The 13,769-nt window shown below is 49.7% G+C and overlaps 1 protein-coding gene across 3 annotated transcripts in view; it reads left to right on the forward strand.

Annotated features, from left to right (window-relative positions):
- Positions 1–13,769, forward strand: part of IGF2BP2 (insulin like growth factor 2 mRNA binding protein 2) — a 151,714-nt gene extending 137,945 nt beyond the window's left edge. For 2 of the 3 annotated variants that reach the window (XM_004424617.3, XM_004424618.3), the window contains 6 exons: positions 1,582–1,650; positions 2,585–2,701; positions 6,876–6,950; positions 8,480–8,611; positions 10,332–10,445; positions 11,905–12,973. In XM_004424617.3, coding sequence (XP_004424674.1) covers positions 1,582–1,650; positions 2,585–2,701; positions 6,876–6,950; positions 8,480–8,611; positions 10,332–10,445; positions 11,905–11,997 — 600 coding nt within the window. In that variant the 3' untranslated portion in view covers positions 11,998–12,973. Of the gene's footprint in view, positions 1–1,581; positions 1,651–2,584; positions 2,702–6,875; positions 6,951–8,479; positions 8,612–10,331; positions 10,457–11,904 lie in introns of all 3 variants that reach the window. The other variant, XM_087439896.1, reaches the window with a different exon arrangement.

Consider the following 13,769-nt stretch of genomic DNA (forward strand, 5'->3'; position numbering starts at 1 on the left):
CTCAGCTGCCTTTCAAAACTAGAGGTTGCCAAGAGAACGCTGATCTCATAGCACCCTCTTGTGGGCTTGAGGCATCACTGCAGCCTCTTTCGAAGTCATAAAAGCAAAGGGTTGCGCTACAGTCACCGTTTCCTTCCACAAGCAGAGTTTTGTCCTCCGTAGGTGCTGTGGGCACCTCGAGCAGCCCTGGGGGACGCTCCCCATAGTGTTCACATCTCTTCTTCCGCAGGTCCAGAAGTCCACTCTCCAGGCTCAAAAAGGGGAACAGTTTCATTTTGTCCCTAATGAATCATAGGGCAAAGTTGTGATCTGTAGCTCCGAGTTCAGCTAGAGATTCAGGAGATGAAGGACGTCCTAAGATTTTTTTTAAAGGGTCCTCAAATGAAAGCTGGGTCCCCTGAGTCCAAGCCTTACCCGTGTCTGACCACTGTTGGACGGTCTTCCAGGGAGGTTATGTTGCGGGCTGGACCCGAGGGATTGGTTCCATGGTGCTCAGAGCTGTTCACCTCCTTTTCTGTAACAGGCATGTCAGCGTTTACTTGGCCTTATATAAAGTACAGTTAACTAGACTTTGCTGACTGGTTGGTGTCCTGCCCATAAGAATGTATAAAATCAGACCTATTCCTGCCTTGCTGGACTATTGTGAGGATTAAAAGAGTTTATGGAGGGCCGGCCTGGTGGCGCAAGCGGTTAAGTGCGTGCGCTCCACTGCGGCAGCCCGGGGTTCACCAATTCAGATCCCAGGTGCGCACTGACACACCGCTTGTCAAGCCATGCTGTGGCGGCGTCCCATATAAAGTGGAGGAAGATGGGCACGGATGTTAGCCCAGGGCCAGTCTTCCTCAGCAAAAAAAAAAAGGAAGATTGGCAGATGTTAGCTCAGGGCTGATCTTCCTCACAAAAAAAAAAGTTTATGAATAAAGTATCTACCACAGTGCCTAGTATGCAATAGGTATTCAATAAAAAACAGCTACTTTTAAAATGTTATTTTCCTCATAGCGCTATTTTCTTCTATCCACATCTGCCTTCCTGTGCCCTACTCCTGCTCCCCACACTCACACACAATATATTTATTCATTCATTTTCTTTCCTCTCCATCTCTTTTTCAGTTTCTCCCTTCTCAATCTCTCCGTTCCCTCTGAACCTCTCTGATGGAGCTCACTGATCTGACTTCCTGGGAGCACATTTGCTTGTTCTGAATAACTCTTGGATGTTGTCCTAGCACACTCTGTTCCTTTTTATCCATGGTTCATAATGCCCCAGAAAATAGAAGCCACTGGCCCTGCCTCTCGACCTGCGGGCAGGTTAAAAGGGTATGTGTGTGTGCTCACTCACACGGTAAGATGCTAGGAAACCTAAACCATGGCTCAGCTGGAAAGGATCAACATTCAGCCCAGCCCAGTGCTCTGAGGGGGAAGGTGGAGCAGAGATCTGAGCTGCAGAGGGACAGGTGTGCAGACACAACAGTGGGGCCAGATGATGGCTCAGGCAGCCTGTGTTGCGTGTGGGAATCTTGCCTCCCTGAGTTTGGTAAGTGACCTTGAGAGCACCAGCTGATTGACTGTTTCTCTCATGCTGCAGACCCACTCCGGATACTTCTCCAGCTTGTACCCCCCTCACCAATTCGGCCCGTTCCCGCATCATCACTCCGTAAGTGCCCCTCAGTTCAGCCCCATCCACCACGTTTCCCTCTTCTGTGGCTGACACCACATAGTCTTTGGCAGACTGACCAGTGAATGGTCACGGTGTGCATGCTGGGTCCTGTGGTTCCAGGTCATCCTGGGAGGGACACATAGCAGGGCATGAGCACACCAAACTACTCAGCACTCAAGTACACTAGAGCTTCTTCAAAGTGCTGGTGCTGTCCCGTTTCACAATCCTGCTGATGCTTACAAATCCCATAGGTGGCAGGAAACAGGTGCGAATGAGCCATCAAAGTAGGAGGTGATGTTGGACTAAAGATTAGAGTTTCCAAAGATCTCTGAACAAAGTCTAGCAGATAGGATCATGTCATTCCCACGGACCCTATAGCAAGGACCCCTGGTGGCCTTGCCCATGTTTCTCTGGGCTGTCACCATGCAGCCTGGTCAGGGTGGGTCTTGTTGCCTTCTTATTTGGAATAGGACACCACTCTTGTCAAAATGCCATTCCTGGCTATAAGATGGGCTGGGCAGGCAGCTTTCCATTCCCTGTAACGAAGTGCTTCAGGGCCCCAGCCTCAGGCCAGGTATGTTTGATTGCTATGTTGATTTCTTGGATGAAGACACAGGAGAAGTACATATCACATTTGTATATGACAGAAAACCTCTGAACAGACAACTTTCTGTATCTAGCAAATTCAGAGCTGCTCAAGAGGAGTTTGCATTTTGATTGTCGTGCGATCCTCCCTGTGTTCAGGTTCATTCCTCAAGTTTCACACCTGCAGAGCCGTAAGCCACAGAAGAATCCCATGCACATTTTGGCCCTTTGGTTAGTAGTGGGGCCTCCCCACCATGTGGTTCATGGTAGATTCTCAGTAACCGTTGAGTGCGCGAAGGAGCAACCCCAGTGGGAATGATGTCTTCTGTCATTCTTGCCCTTACAGTATCCAGAGCAGGAGATTGTGAATCTCTTCATCCCAACCCAGGCCGTGGGGGCCATCATCGGGAAGAAGGGGGCGCACATTAAACAGCTGGCTAGATTCGCCGGGGCCTCCATCAAGGTAAAGCCACTCTCCACAGCCACCCCAGCCCACTTCTTCCACCACCACCTCCCCCTCCACATCCCTTGTTGCTTCTGTCAGTCCCAGGGACAGAATGCCACAGGATCTGGAAAATTTGCCTCCAGGGCATTTGCTCTCATCTTTATCTCTGTTATTGCTTGTTTGTTCAACTAACAACTGAATTAGAAAAAATATATGGAATAGAAAAAACAGATAAGCCAACCCAGTCCTCTTTGGGTTAGCACTCTCCTCTTCTTAAGAAGATAAAGCCAAGAATGGCTGAGGATTTTTCCCAAGTCAAGGGAGTGGACTTAAGTGGAGCGATAATTTATACTTAGCAGTTACCAGTGCTTCGATGCTTTAATTAATCTCCACTTCAGAAACCCTTGAACTTTGAAAAACTAATTTGAATGAAAAACTCTTTGAAAAGTGATGATAAAACCATAGATAAATAAAAGCTGGTGACAACCTGATGTGCAGCCCTGGGACTGAACAGAGGAGGCTCAGGAAGGAAGGCCCCTTGATTTATGGAAATGGTTGTGATGCAGACATAGCTGCAGTTCCATACCCACATCCTGCCTCCTCGAGCACAATGTGAAGAATCGTCAGAGAAGCTGAAAGGGAAGGATTATTCCACCCTGGTCCTGCTCCAAGCCCAGCTATCAGCTCTGACTCACGGGCAGAATGCTGAGCACGTCCCGAGCCTCATGAAACACTTTCGGAAACAGAGTTTCCGTTGTTACGTAAAATAATTTGCTACCATGGGACAACCCGGCATTCCGAACAAGAAGTCTCATGACTTGGAGAGAAAGAATGCTTACACTTTCTCCCCAAGAAGAGCTGGAATTTCTCCCACAGCAAGTGTGCTGGAGAAAAAACAAAAACAAAACATTCTGAGTAGCGCAGAACAAACATTGCAGTGAGACCATAGACGAGTTTTATTTAGGTAAATCATTTCCCCTCTCAGGCCTCATTTATGTCACCTGCAAAGTGGACAGATTGGATGAGAGCCCCGAGGTGTGGGGGTGTGGGGGGGCACACAGGGGCCTTTCCACCAGCAGGCTTGTTGCAGGTGAGGGTCCCCCTCCTGGAATGGGACAGGTGAGGTGTGGAAGGTGTGGAAGGCTGCACCTCGCGGGCCTTTCCCAGTGTTCAGTCCTGTGCTCCAAGATGCCATGCAGAGATGGAATGAGACAATTTCAGCTAAAAGGGACTTGAGGGATCATCTCATGAAATCCTCCCTTTTTTCCCCTGACAAAAGTGAAACTTAGAGAATCAGTGGCAAGACTGGCTCTTAGATATCAATTCCGCTGACCCGTGAGATGACTGCAGCAATAACTCTCTATTTACTGTTGCCCACAAGGAACCAGGGCCCAGAGAGTTTCATTGACTTGTCAAAAGCCACAAAGCTAGAGAACGTGAGAGTGAAGATTTGGCCAGGGTATCCTATTTCTGGTCCAGTGTTTTTTCTACCCTAGCAACCTGAGTGCTGTGACAGACCCATTCCCAGCAGGCCTTTAGGAAAATACGGAGAGAGAGAGATAGTCCCTTGGGCTTCTCCACACAGCATCCCCAGAGCCCCTCTGTCCCAGCAAGGTAGCATGGTGGCCTGTCACTTTGCTCATGACCTCTGTGATGGGCAAAGACAGCAGGGCTGGACCTGGGAGACAGATGGGCTCTGCAGTCTGGTAATGTCCAGACGTTTTTTATGCTGGGCCAACAACCTGCTTCTCCAGCAACCTTCTCCTCCCCCAGCCCCTGCCTCTCTCCAGAACAGTAAAGAGGCGGGAAAACCAGGGAAGCCATGTGTCTGTGAGAGAAAGTCCCCACTTTTTAAAATCAACCTGGTTTTTGCTAGATCCCCTTTATCTGGACAGTTCTCTGAAAGCATCTGTCTCTAAAGCAAGATGGATGATCTCACTGATTCCAGAGAATGCCCCTAGTCCTGCTTTGCCAGTCTTCAGGGGCCACAGCTAGAGGCACGTTGGATGCTGCTGGGGCCGGGAGAGAGCTTTCCACTGAGAGTAGGAGCAGAGTGCTGGCGGGGGTGGGCGGAGCTGAGGTCGGGGAGGTGCATGCCACAAGACGCTTGGTTACAGGAAGAGCTGAGCTCCCATCGCTCACCTTTTTTTGCAGAGCAATGCCACACAAAATTCAGTTGACAGTGCCAGCCAGGGACACTCCATTCCTGATCCTTGCTCCAGCTCCTCCTCACCCTGGGATCTTGGCAGTCACCTCATCTCTCTGGGTCCCATTGGCTTCAGTCATAGAATGGGGTCCTCACTCCTGGTCTTCTGGAGGGAGTTTGCCTGTGGAATGCCATTCCACAACTCAGGAGCACGTGTGTAACTCTCGGGCTTCTGGGCTGGGCTGGCGAATGCTGGACAGTAGAGAGAGCTGGGGGGCTTCTTTCAGAATCTAAGCAAGACGGCCATGAGTCACCAGGAAACTGATTTGGTCGACGTTAATGGTGAATTACCCTTCAGCCCTTCTTGGTTTCGGTGGGTAAGAACTAGCAAACACCATGTCCATGATCTGGTCTCTCTTATTTACTCTTTGAGATAAGGACCAGATTTAATGCTGGCTGTGGATCTAGAAGAAGAGGAGAGGGTTTCCACCAGTGGTCTCAAGGGCCAGTCTGTGTGTGGCCTGCTGGGGAGTCTTGGTCCCCTGGCCACACTGCGTTCTGTGATTTTCGGCTGAGGCCATTGTCCTGCAGTTGAAGGCTGGCAGGTGGTCTGCCCGCAGCAAAGGGAAGTCTCCTAAGAAGCTCGGTCATTGGCACCCTATGTCCCACATTCATCCTCGTGCTCCAAAGTAATCAAGGCCAGAGACCTCTTCACAAATTGTGTAGAAGGGTCCCTCCTTCCAGAGCGGGGTACGGGTCAGAGCACGCCTTGGATGTGTCCTCACAATAAAGCTGAGACAGCAACGCAGGACGCATGGATGGAACCTGGCTCGGGGCATATACTGAGAGAAAACTAAATTAAATCCAGTGGAGGTGGAGGTGGGGGTCCTCCTGGGGGAGCCTAAGACTGAGACGGAGCGGTTCCGAGATGATAATGGGTACGTGCACGTCAGTGGTGAATCACCTTCACTCTGAACAGCTTGCGTGTCGAGGCTCAGTCTCAGGAACGGTGCCTCCCCTGAGCTGCTGGTGGTGTTCTGCCTTAGGAACACGGTCACTGATCATATTCCCTTTTTGTAATTGCTTAGTAAGCTTAGATCCCCGTCTGTGGCGCACCTGAGGCAGGTGTATAGGACCTTAAGAGATGTATTTGTGTACTAGCCTCATCCTGGCTCATTCCTAATGCCCAGTATACTTTTAACTCTTTTTACTTTAATTTTTTTTAAATTTTGCTACATTGTATTTGTTTTTAAAGCTACCTTAATTAAAGGTTTCTGGAATAAGGCAGGGTGTGCAGAAAAAAAAATATGTAGTGAGAATCTCTCTAACAAAAAAAAATTTGCTTGGTCCATCACACAACATTTGAGTTGTGTTACAAAAAAACTCAGACTCACCAAGAATGAGAGCTCGAAGGACGTTCTGACCCTGCCAGGTTCAGCCTCCACATTTCACAGATGAGGAAACGGAGGGGAGGGATCTGCAGAGCCGGTGCTGGAACCAGCGTCCCTCATTCCCGCTCTGGGGCTGTCACAGTTGATTTGTGTGCCATGGAGGAGCTGGTCCTCGCCCCACCTGCTCTAGTGCCACTGTCACTTGCAGCCAGCTGCCTCTGGGAGCTGAGCATCAGAACCAGGGTTACCTTCCTGCAAGCTGGCTCCAATTTAACGCCTCTGGAGTGGCCCTTCCTCCCCTCTGGGCTCTGGGTGGGTTGGTGGAGCCTGAATAATTCCCTCTTCCTAGAGCTCAGCTCCCTTGGCTTGGTGACAGGAGGCCCGTCATTGCTGGTGCTGGGGACAGGGGCAGCCAGTAACTGCTGGCCTGCTTCAACTCTCTCTGGGCGGCCAAAGACCCAAATTTGATCCTGGGCACTACAGTCATGACTTCCTAAGACCCAGAGTGGCAGCAGCAGGGGTCAGACGAAGCACCAGGTGCAGAGACGGAAGCTCTGTAATCTCTTGCTAGTGTGTGTGCCATCCACTTAGACAAGAAAGGGGCTTGCAGAACGCAGCAAGCAACAGCACTTTCCTCTTTCCTTGTGAACTGCAGATTGCCCCAGCGGAAGGCCCAGACGTCAGTGAAAGGATGGTCATCATCACCGGCCCACCTGAAGCCCAGTTCAAGGTCAGTGCCAAGGGCCACCTCAGCTCTGCAGGCACTGGGCACAGGGCCACCTGTTTGGGGAGCCAAGGGCCTTTTAACAGGCGGCAGCCACCCCAGAGGTGTGTTCAAGGCCATTTTTTGGAACCCCAACCTCCTGCTGCTTTTTCCTTTCCTGCTACTGCTCACTAGTCTGACCCACCCTGTCTTCCCCACCTCCCAGCTATTGCCTTTGCCTGGAGCCCTCCTTCCCTTCTCTCCCCTGGAAAAGTAGATCGTCCGTCAGTGCACCACTCAAATGGCGCCTCCTCTGTGTTATCTCTGACCCCTCAGTCATTGTCCTAAGGATGGATATGTCATACTCATTTGGTCATTTACCCCCTTCAGGCTAGGGGGGCATAAACATGGGGTGTAAGGGGAAATAGCATGGTTTGTTGGAAGTTATTTGGTGGGGTGCTTTGTTTTTGCCCTTTTTTCTCCCCTAGGAAAATTATAACTTGAGTTTTCTAAAAGTCAAAAAAATATAATCCTTATCATTTAAAATTTGAAAAGACAAAATTAACTCATGTGGAACCATTCAAGAACCATAACCCTTCAACTCATAAACGGATAAACAAAATGTGGTATATCCACACAACAGGATATTATTCAGCCATAAAAAGGAGTGAATTTCTGATGCACACTACAGTACAACATGGATGAACCTAGAAAACATTCCACTAAGTGAAAGAAGCAAACACAAAAGGCCATGTGTATTATGTGATTCCATTTATATGAAATGTCCAGAACAGGCAAATCCATACAGACAGGAAGTAGAATAGTGGTTGCCAGGGGATGGGGGTAGGAAGAATTGGGACTAACTGCTAATAGGTACGGGGTTTTTATTTGGGGGATGGGATAGAAATGTTCTGGATAGTGTTGACGCTTGCACAAAATAGTGAATATACTAAAAAACCACTGAAGTGTACACTTTAGAATGATTAATTTTAGGTTATATAAATTATATCTCAATTTTTTTTTAAGTTTTTTTAAAAAGAACAATAACCTCTTAGCTACCATGGCTTTGGAGTTAGACATCAAAAAGCAAGATCACGCTCATCAGATCCCATCACCACCACCCTCACGTCCATCCTTTAATAACCAGAGGTTTGAATATATCATAGTAAGAGGAAATAAAGAATTCCCTGAACAAAATCATTCAACCAGACGTTTAGAGGTGCTAGGGAGACGGAAATAAGACATACAGTTCTGCCGCCTCACCACCACCCCCAGTCCAACACACCTCCTAGAGGAGGTGACGGTGTGCGAACCATGAAGACACGGGAGTGCCCAGTGCACATTTCGGAAAGTGGGAGTCATGGGATGGGGCCAGAACGGCACCCTGCCAGGTCTGTGAGCGAGCGAAGCAGGGCGCACACCTTCCCTGCACGTGGCCAGAGCGAGTGTGGCAGCACAGGGGTGCAGTCTGGACTCGCCGGCTCCCGGAGCAGCGCCGCTAAAGTGGGTTGACTGGCAGCTGACTGCGAGTCACCAGTCATGTCTTGCTCTCTCAGGCCCAGGGGCGGATCTTTGGGAAACTGAAAGAAGAAAACTTCTTTAACCCCAAAGAAGAGGTGAAGCTGGAAGCCCACATCCGAGTGCCCTCTTCTACAGCTGGCCGGGTGATTGGCAAGGGCGGCAAAACCGTAAGTTTGCTCCGAGCTGGCTTCACCTCCTGAGCTGAATTCCCTGCCCCGGCCTGGCCTGACTTCCCACAGACCCCCACTGCTCTTCAAGGACAAAAATGTAATTGGCATCCCTCCAGAGATGAGGGCCCCAGATCCGTGGTACTGAGCTAGGTACCAAAAACACCAGGGTCCTGCACCCTGAACACTGCATCTCAGCTACGTGCTGGGAAATGGTCTCCACTTCCTGAAGACAGGGAGGCTGCCTCCTGCCCCTTTGTACCCACAGAGCAGCAGGAAAATAATAGGCAGCAGAGTCCCACCCAGAGGATACCCACTTGGCAGACCATCATATTCTCTGAATTTCATGCTCAGAGCCCCGTGAGGTCTGATGTCCTTCATTCTCTTCTGACTCTTCAAACTCTCCTGACAGATGCCTTCCAGGGGCCCTAACTCTCCCTCCTACAGACTGTGTCTTCTGGCTGTTTCCCACATCTGGCCATCTGCTACAGGGGAGCGAGGATAGCAATAGGGTAGTTGGTGAGAAGGAAATCATTTTCAAAAAATAATCAAGGTTCTCAACCTGAAGGTGGCAGTAATACAATGTAATTTGAAAAGTGCCAGAGAATCGACTTTGAAGCCTGTAGGAATGAGCAGATAGTCCATCAGACACACAGGTGTGTTCTGGAACATGACCTACCACCTGGTGGGGATCGACACCTGAGAAGTTCCAGTAAAGCCTGTGCACGCTGGCAAGGTGGCAGTGCTGGGTGGCAGGAATTTGGGATATCTTTGGAGTTCTGACTGTGTGTGTGTGTTTGCTGTTTTCTTTACATAGAAACTCTTACAGAGGAATCAAAGCCAAGTTCTGGATATAATAAGTCACTTTTATGCAAAAGAATAAAGTTGCATGGCATGCAGATTATTCCCTGTATCCAGGAGGGTGATCAACATCCGAGGGCAGGCACACCGAGCTCTAGCAAGCTGGAGTGTAGTAGGCAAAGAGAGCAAATAGTCCACTAGGGAGTGGACTCCTGAGCCCTTCCATGTCCTATTTGGTTATTTTAGAATCCGTCATTGAATTCTGTGCCTGCCCCCGCCTGTCCACTAGGCACTTGCCAACTCTACCTGTGTACTCAGCACTATGCCAGGGGCTGGGGTACTAGCTCCCGGGAAGTGTAGTCTTGTTGGGAAGCAGACCCAGTGAGGAGGAACACCAGACTGCAGGAAATAGGATAAGGGGAGATCAGCAGGGGCTGAAGGCTGCACGGAGGAGGCAGGCCTGTGATAGAACTCGAGTGGTAGGGAGAAAAGATGACAACGTAGGGGTAGGAACAGCATAAGCAAGACTTGGAGCAAAGAGGGACGGAGCAGGGCCTGATCAGAAAGGAAAGTTTACTTTGTCTACGGCTCAGGGCTCGCGCCAAGGAGAGCATGTCAGGTAGTGACTTTCTTCCCTGGATTACTGGGAAGCCTGGAGTCACTGTGACCATGTGCAAGATCCGCATTGACGGGAACTCCAGAATGAGAGAATTCAGCCCCATAAGCAGTTCCATGGAATTGGGGACTGGACTCCCTCTCTGTCTTCGAGCCTCGCAGGGCCAAACCAACACGGCCTCATGTGACCGGGGCGGGGAAGTCCCCAGAGGTGTCCTAGATTGAAGGAAAGGAGAGCAGCCTCCTTGCCTTCTGCCACTCCCCTCGCCCACTTCCTCCTGAGCCCGCTTTTCTCCCTTCCCAGGTGAATGAACTGCAGAACTTAACCAGTGCAGAAGTCATCGTGCCTCGTGACCAAACGCCAGATGAAAATGAGGAAGTGATCGTCAGAATTATTGGGCACTTCTTTGCTAGCCAGGTACCTGTGCTGTGAGGGTCCGGTCTCTCCTGCCAGTCTCTTCAGTTCTCTGTCTAACCTATTAGTGGCCTGTCGGGTGGCCATGGGCCTTGCACAGACACACCCCCTACCCCGACCCCACACAGAGATGGAACTTCTCCCTGGGTCTTCAGGGACTGCCTACAGGGCAAGGAAATTGTTCCCCACCTTCTCACCACTGCTCTCCCCCAGGCATGCTAGCGGAGCCTGAGGAAGAATGTAGAACTTTGGAGTCAAGCCAAGCATGTTTCAAGCCCCCTGAAATGCTCCAGTGCGAGGTCTCTGCTTCCCTCGCCCTCCTACTCAGGCCTCAGTCACAGCCTTCCTCTGCTGGGAGCCACATACCAGGCAAGGGCCCACCCTTGGGGGTCCCAGCCAGGCCCTGAGAACCTGCCTGGGTGCCAGAATCTCACGCTTACGGGTTAAGTGCTCATCGCACGAGGCCCTCATTTCCTCTCCTCCTCCATCTCACCATGACACCCCCCATCAGGACACAGGACCTTCACACAGCTGCTTCTCTTTCATTCGGAGGTGCCAGCGACCTGTGTCATGTGGCCCCGTTCTTGCTGATGCTTTTTCTTAGTTGGGTTTTGGGATGGAGCAGTCCCGGTCCTTGTCCTAAACCAGTGAAGGAAGTCTAAGCTTTCATGGAAGGTTTGTCTGAGCCATCAGCTGGCTTTCCAGCGCCGTGCCTGTGCCGGGAGACCTGACTGGGAAAAGGCACCTGCTGTGCTGCCGCATCCCCATGCCCTGTGACCTGTGAGATTCCTACCTGGGCCTCCTGCAGTCAGAGCCCCGCCAGCCCCAGCCACACCCGACTCTGCTGCTCTCACGTCCCAGCTCCTCCAGTGCCCTGTGTCTGAGCTGCCAGGTTGCTGCAGGAGTTCGGTCTGCAGGGGTCTCCCAGTAGTGGGAGCACTGGGGTGGGGTGAGGGGTCAGGTTTGGGTTCACACGTTTTCTCCAGTTGTTTAGGGCAGAGTGTCTGGGCCAGTTCCTCACTTCATCCCCATCCCATTCACTTCCATCTTTCCCAGCAATCACACTAATGTTCTTCCTAGGGACTCTAGAAAGGTGGGTGGGGCAGCCTTGGAAGCTGAAGCGTGTGTGGTTGGGAGGAGGGTGCTGTCTGACCTCTGCAAGGCCTTCTGGTCACTGGTTCCCTGGTTCTGTGTCCTGGCCTGTCTGTCCAGCAATTAACTGGAAGCTTCTGGGGTCCCATCTCCTTATCTTCTACCCAGCAGCCTTGGGGGGTTGGTGGGGGGATGATGTTGCCACTTTATTTCCAGGTAGAAAAGGCCCCCAGAGTAAGGGCCTCAGCGGGTAGATGACACTTCTCTTAGCTTACCACCTCCCTCCCCCAAGCCTCCCCCTCCCCCCCACTGCTTGTCCTCAGAACTGGGTTCCTTTTTTTCCCCTGTCCCCTCCTCTCCCTTGCTGCAGACTGCACAGCGCAAGATCAGGGAAATTGTACAACAGGTGAAGCAGCAGGAGCAGAAATATCCTCAGGGAGTCGCCTCACAGCGCAGCAAGTGAGGCTCCCACAGGCACCAGCAAAACAACGGATGAATGTAGCCCTTCCAACACCTGACAGAATGAGACCAAACACAGCCAGCCAGATCGGGAGCAAACCAAAGACCATCCTGAGGAATGAGAAGTCTGCGGAGGCGCCAGGGACTCTGCAGAGGCCCTGAGAATCCCAGGGGCTGGGAGGGAGGCAGGGAGGTCAGACTGTTCACCGCCCAGCCTCCTGCCTCCCCCCAGGGCCTCTGCAGGCTTCCCAGCCATCCACTTCACCATCCACTCGGATCTCTCCTTAACTCCCACCACGCTATCCCTTTCAGTTGAACTAACATAGGTGAACGTGTTCAAAGCAAAGCAAAATTCACACCCTTTTCTTTTTGTGGAAAATTGTCTCTGTACATGTGTGTACATATTAGAAGGGGAAAGATGTTAAGATATGTGGCCTGTGGGTTACACAGGGTGCCTGCAGCGTTAATATATTTTAGAAATAATATATCAAATAACTCAACTAACTCCAATTTTTAATCAATTATTAATTTTTTTTTTTCTTTTTAAAGAGAAAGCAGGCTTTTCTAGACTTTAAAGAATAAAGTCTTTCTTTGGGAGGTCTAATGGTTTAGTAAGGAGCTTGAAGGCCACCCACACAAAATTCACCCAGAGGGAAATCTCGTCGAAAGGACACTCACAGCAGTTCTGGATCACCTGTGTATGTCAACAGAAGGGATACCGTCTCTCTGAAGAGGAAACTCTGTCTCTCTTCATCCCTGTCTAGCTCACACACCCATTTCTCTTTGCTTCACAGGTTTTAAACTGGTTTTTGCATACTGCTATATAATTCTCTGTCTCTCTCTGTTTATCTCCCCCTACCCTTTTCCCCTCCCCTTCTCCATCCCCATTCTTTTTAATTCCCTCATCCCTCTGTCTCAGTTCCCCATATCTACGCACCCCCCCCCCCCCGGCAAAGCAGTGCTCTGAGTATCACATCACACAAAAGGAACAAAAGCGAAACACACAAACCAGCCGCAACTTACACTTGGTAACTCAAAAGAACAAGAGTCAATGGTACTTGTCCTAGCATTTTGGAAGAGGAAAACAGGAACCCATCAAACCAACCAACCAAACAAAGAAAAATTCCACAAAGAAAGAATGTATTTTGTCTTTTTACATTTTGGTGTATAAGCCATCAATATTCAGTGAAATGATTTCTTTCTTTTAAAAAAAATATGGAGAAAAATAGCAATTTACACGAGGTCGTTGGCCCAGGGCGTTAAATTTACAGATTTTTTTATCGAGAAAAACACACAAAAAAAAGCTACCTCAGGTGTTTTTTACCTCAGCACCTTGCTCTTGTGTTTCCCTTAGAGATTTTGTAAAACTGATAGTTGGAGCATTTTTTTATTTTTTTAATAAAAATGAGTTGGAAAAAAAATAAGATATCAACTGCCAGCCTGGAGAAGGTGACAGTCCAAGTGTGCAACAACTGTTCTGAATTGTCTTCCGCTAGCCAAGAACCTATATGGCCTTCTTTTGGACAAACCTTGAAAATGTTTATTAAAAAAAAAAATGATGACAAAGAAAAACAGAGAGAGAAAATATTGGAGATGTCCTGAATTTCAATAGGGTACGCGCCATTAGGGCTTTTTGCGCTAAAGGATGAACATGTACTGGTTTATGTGAACAAGCCATTTTACCACCAGACTGCAATGCCAGTTTCCTCTACTGCAAACAGTGTTCTGTGACAAAAACAAAAACAAAAAAAAATGAAATATATCCAGCTAACAAGA

Source organism: Ceratotherium simum, chromosome 15 (assembly GCF_057802395.1).
Source record: "Ceratotherium simum simum isolate JZ-2026a chromosome 15, ASM5780239v1, whole genome shotgun sequence".
Classification (NCBI taxonomy): Eukaryota; Metazoa; Chordata; class Mammalia; order Perissodactyla; family Rhinocerotidae; genus Ceratotherium; species Ceratotherium simum.